Source organism: Nematolebias whitei, chromosome 9 (assembly GCF_014905685.2).
Source record: "Nematolebias whitei isolate Nwh7 chromosome 9, NemWhi1, whole genome shotgun sequence".
Taxonomy (NCBI): Eukaryota; Metazoa; Chordata; class Actinopteri; order Cyprinodontiformes; family Rivulidae; genus Nematolebias; species Nematolebias whitei.
In genome coordinates this window covers 39,675,399-39,680,993 of record NC_056506.1, presented here as the reverse complement: position 1 = coordinate 39,680,993, position 5,595 = coordinate 39,675,399, and the positions used below count along the sequence as shown (strand labels likewise).

Here is a 5,595-nt window from a genome sequence, read left to right as displayed (position 1 = left end):
CTGCTGCTGCTGCTACTACTACTACTACTACTACTTCTGCTGCTGCTGCTACTACTACTACTACTACTAATACTACTACTACTACTACTACTACTACTACTTCTGCTGCTGCTACTACTACTACTACTACTACTTCTGCTGCTGCTGCTATTACTACTACTACTACTAATACTACTACTACTACTACTACTACTACTTCTGCTGCTGCTACTACTACTACTACTACTGCTGCTGCTGCTGCTGCTGCTGCTGCTGCTGATGATGATGATACTACTACTACTAATGATAATATCTTCAAACTTTCTCAAATTAAAAAAAATCTACAAAAGTAAAATAAAAAAACAACATTGTGCAGGGGTGTAGATGCTTATGACACTAAAAATAAGTTAATTCTAAGCTAATTACATTTGAAAATTTGAACTGAGGTGGTTCTTAAAACAATTTTTAGTTTACTGGCCTTTACACTTGTAAAAATAAATACTAGCCAAGACATTTATAAAGCACAGTAGTAAAACTGTCATCTTATTAAATGTAACCACGTAATTCCAGGAAAGTCATAGTTTCTTCTTAGTTTGGCTCCATCTAAAAGCTAATACATCATTATGTATAATGAGAAGTCAGTTTTAACTGTTTGGGTCTCAGAGTTTGATGCATGTTGTAGGAGGAGGAGTAGCTTCAAATCAAATCTGCGTTCACTGAGTTTCAGCAACCACTGATGGCGCTTTGAATTCATGTGGCAGCAGGCGATTCATCATGTAACATTACCACCCAGTGGAAGGAAGGAAACATTTGATATGATTTTAATACAGTGTGCTTGTCGTTATAAAAATCTTCAGCATTGTTATTTATTTTTGTTTATTTGATGATAAGAGGCCACTTAAATAATATGGAGAGCTTTTGTTTGAGCTGGACTATGGGTGACCCTCGTCCCCAACCCACCACCCCGTCACCATCTTCAAAGACTCTGCGCATGTTAGTGGGCAAGTTTAACAGCTTTTACTCAGTCAGTGGCAACTGGAAATTGGCTCTGTGCCTGGTAACTGCAGAACACTGACACAGCAAGCCCCCCACAAGGCAATTAGATCATTAGTCTATTTAAAGACCAAAATTTCAAGGTGTATGATTTAATATTTGTGCCAATTTTCCAAGAGTGGACTTAGATTTCTCTAATTACAATCCTCATTATTGACGTGCATCATGAATTTTTACAGATGAAGTTATGGAAACGTGTTTCTTGAGGTCTGATGGTAGAATGACTGGTACCTGCTGTGAGGTAAAAGTAAACTCTAAAGACTTTATTCTGCCTCATGCTGTCAGCAAGTGCACAAAGTCTTTCAAGTAATCCCTATTAGGCCAAGACCTCACAAATCTGATTACACAGGCTGCTCACAAATTCAAAATACTTTGAACCACCTGTGATACCTGTTGGGCACTGAAAAAGGTTCATCTGTATCATATAGGCTAAACATTATATGCACTTTAACAAACTTTCATTATTTGGCCATCCTTCCTACGTACTTACTGAAGCACCTGCCTTTTAACTTCTGTTCATCTGGATTTTAATTAATCTGTTACAGCAAATAAAATAAATTTATTGTTTGTAGCGTACAAAAATGCAAATAAATAATAAACTTTTTTTTCAGTTAAGTTACCAACAAAATGCATTGGTGACAATAATAAAATATGGTTTGAACACAAAAAAATGTAATAAAATAAAAAGACAAGCTTCCTAAAATGAATGAAAAATACAAATTAATGCCTGCATTTTCAGTTTGTTGAAATTTAATATTTCCTTTTGTCCTTACCTTAGGTGATGATTAAGTGTTAGCAAAGATTAGGCAAATTGGCCGTGATGTTGCATGTCCAAAAATAGCACTTGAACGGCGCTGAGAGGCTTTGACGAGCCGCGGAGCAACAACAGACACACTTATTGTCATAAATGAGGAGAAATGACAGCTTTACGGTGAACTTTGTTTTGTGACATCAGTGGTTTTCAGGTCAGTTTTTATCTTTTTGCCTGTAAAATGTAATATATTTGATTATTTCTGTGGTGGAGGAGTGTGAGGCCTGTGCTCACGTTCAGCTAGACCTGCAGTTCACTGAATGAGTGTGGAGTTAGTAGTTTAAGAGGAAATATGTCTCTACAATGATGTAGTTTCTCCTACTATTTACGCTGGTTTTACATAAATCATATGAGAAATCTTAAATATCTCAGCAATAATATTATATATCTTGACAGAAGAGTTTCTAATTTTAAGTCCAAGCATCCCTGTTTGGATTGTGCTATATTTAGGCCTGAACAACTTTATATGAACTGCAACGTTGTTCACTCGAGCAAAACAAAACATGAAAACCATGCATAGCCTGTTTAGACACTTTTGCTGATTCTGAGCAATGTAACTCAACAATATATTAAATCTTAGTCATGCTTTTTATGTAAAGTCTATAAAACTGTTTTATACATTATGTTTATAATCACATTGTTATGCTTAAGGTTCTACATTGTTGTATTATTGATTATTTAAATATATTAGCAGCTAAATGTATTATCTTGGCCATGCTTTTATGTTGAGGTGATAAACTTAAAGGACAGTAAAATACAGCAATTCTTCATACAAACCATTATAATGCAGTAGCTGATTGTTTACTAATACTTTGATGAAAAATAAAAGTATCATTTATGAGAAATCCATGTTTGGTTTCATACATCACTGGCAGGTTTAAGAAACAAATCGTCAACTTTATTTGAAAGGAACATTTACAGTGATTTTACTGCTTAAAATGTGAATATTTTATTTGATCTTTTTTTTCCAGCCACCTTCACCCACTATGAGTAGCACATCTGGACAGGAGCCCACAGCCCAGTGGCTGCCTTCTGGCAGTAGGCAGACGTTACTCTCCAGAACTTTACAGCCCACCTCTGAAGCTTCAGCTTCTAAAAGAGTGTGCTTCTACAAAAGTGGTGACTCTAAGTTCCTTGGCCATCGTATGGTCATCACTGCCCGCACCTTCAAGACATTTGACTCCCTCCTGGATGCTCTGTCCAAAAAAGTGCCGCTGCCGTTTGGCGTGAGAACCATCACCACTCCGCGGGGGACTCACCTTGTTAAAGCTTTAGAGGACTTACAGGATGGCGAAGCTTATGTGTGTTCTGATCAGAAACGTGTGAAGCCTCTAAACCTGGATGAGGTTAACCAGCGCCAGGTACCTTGGAATACAACCAGACCAGTAAGTGCAGGGAGACGGAGGCGTAAAGAGCCCAGATTGGGTCCGTTTGGCAAAAGGAACGATCTTGTCACCAGGCCAGCAAAGATCACTGAGAGGGCGACGGTACGGACTCCCAAGAAGCTTGAAGTTCTCAAAAACAGAGATCCCTCAGTTAGACGTACGATTGTGCTGCAGAGAAGAACGGCGCCTACATTTGATGCTTTGCTGGATCACCTGTCCCAGATCCTGCAGTTTCCAGTGCTAAAACTCTTTTCTACAGACGGACGAAGAGTAAGTGATTGTTAAATTGTACTTATCTACACCTTCTTCATCCATTTGATTAGAAGGAACATGGAAGGAACTACTGAGCAAATCGTAGACACTGGTAAAACACAACACAGACATTATACTTCAGTGAGTTCAGGTTGAGTCAAATATCTCTGGGTTTTTACTCACAAAGAAAAAACTGATTTTAATGTAAAAATGACCAGTCACGACATTTTCCTTTTCAGTATCTAGCATGGGGCAAGAGATGTATGAACAATAAAACAGACGCAAGTTAAAAACTAAGAAATGTTTTTTTTTATGTCATTATAATTTTTTGTAATTGTATTTTGAAGTACCTTTAAATGACCCAACCAGGAAATACCTTGTGACCTTTCAATTAGCTCCATGCTGTGTTTGCTGTGGTTAAAGGATTTGCTATTTTGAGAAATCCAAGGCTTAATTAAGGAAAAGTATTCACTTCTTAAAGTTCAGCTAGTTTTATTTTTTATTCTTTCTTTAATTATTTTCCCTTTCAAGCTTAAAACTTGTTTCAGCTGAATATCCACACGGTCAGAATTGTTTTTAGATACATTAAGGTTTAGATGCTATGTTGGATTTGATCAGATCTATCATTTCTAATAATGTTTTTAAATGTTTAACAGAAAACAATGTGTCATGTTCACAAACCTGTACCTCTACTTTACAATTTCACCTTTAGAAAAGCTGTCTCAGACAATGTTTTCAATGTCGCTTTAAATGAAATACCAAGAAGTATTAGGAAGTAAATGTCTCCTCTCAGTGAGTTACTTCTTTAATCCTAGCTGTACTTTGATCTCACGTTAAAAATAACAAAAGCTCTGACATCTTTAATATCCGTTTTGTCTGTCTACGCTAGTTTTTTAAAGATAAAACATACAGTACTTGTTCAAACAAACAAAATGATTACACAAACTGGACTCTTTGAAAAAATTCAGGTATACAACTTTTAATGATGTTAAACTGTGGAAATTCATGTGTTTCAGGTGAACAGTTGCTGTTCAGTGCTGCTATCTGTTCATTAGTCTGCTCTCTTGTTTCAGGTTGACAGTCTTGCTGCTCTCATCCTGTGCTCTGGAGTTGTTGTGGCGGCAGGCAACGAGCCATTCAGGTTAGGGAGCTACAACTTTCAGAGAACTACCCAGACAGCTCAGATCCTGTTTGTGGAAGATGTGGAACCACCAACACTGCAACGTGGAATTCGTAAGTGTTGGAAAAGTTCCCTATGTACTCTCTAAAATGACATAATTTTATATATCTTACTTTTTTCATGAATTAAATTTAACTTATTTGTACTGCATTTGCAGTAATTTGAAATATAGAAGGAATCCAAACACGCGTGTCAATCAGGAAAAGTGTGTAAATCAGTGTGTTAATGTGTTGCTTTTTTTTTAGCTTGGTTTTCTGTAGCTGACTAAGTAAAACAAACAAAAATGGACAAACATTTCATCTCATATGTAAAATTCCATAGTTGCTCTTTGTTTAAGCTCGGGTACATAGAGTCAATAAGACAAATAAATAAATAATAATAATTATATATATATATATATATATATATATACATATACATACACATATATACACAGTAGTCCCTCGTTTATCGCAGGAGATCTATACCCTGAAGACCCGCGATAAGTGAAAAACCGCAAAGTAGGAATAGTAGTACAAGTAGTAAGTAGTTTATCTTATTATTTATATAGATATATATTAAGGTGTTGAAACACTTCCCACACTCTTGCAATATTCTACACAATGGTTCTAAACTCTAAACGCTCAGAAAGAGCACAGAATGTCATGATTTCAGCTCCCTGCCTCCTCTGCTTTTGGCCACCTGCAAGCAGTCTTGGCCACGCCCACTTCTTTGCACAGCGAACAGCTGATCAGCTGCTTCAGGAAGTTTATCCTGCAGTGTGGGCTGCACAAAGCTGCCGGAGGAAGCTTTTTCTGCATCTCTGGGCTGCACAAATGTGCAGCAGGTGCTAAATAATTAAAAATAATTGATTTCTAATAAAAATTCCATGCCGGTCGTGCTGCTCATCCATCAATCAGCCAATTGTGTGTCATGTCCAATCTCATTTTGAAAAA

The 5,595-nt window shown here is 36.8% G+C and overlaps 1 protein-coding gene across 1 annotated transcript in view; it reads left to right on the top strand.

Annotated features, from left to right (window-relative positions):
- Window positions 1–1,909: 1,909 nt before the first annotated feature.
- Window positions 1,910–5,595, top strand: part of LOC119414702 (oxygen-regulated protein 1) — a 10,285-nt gene continuing 6,599 nt past the window's right edge. The window contains exons 1-3 of the mRNA XM_037681805.1: window positions 1,910–1,997; window positions 2,815–3,498; window positions 4,554–4,713. Coding sequence (XP_037537733.1) covers window positions 2,830–3,498; window positions 4,554–4,713 — 829 coding nt within the window. The 5' untranslated portion in view covers window positions 1,910–1,997; window positions 2,815–2,829. The remainder of the gene's footprint in view (window positions 1,998–2,814; window positions 3,499–4,553; window positions 4,714–5,595) is intronic.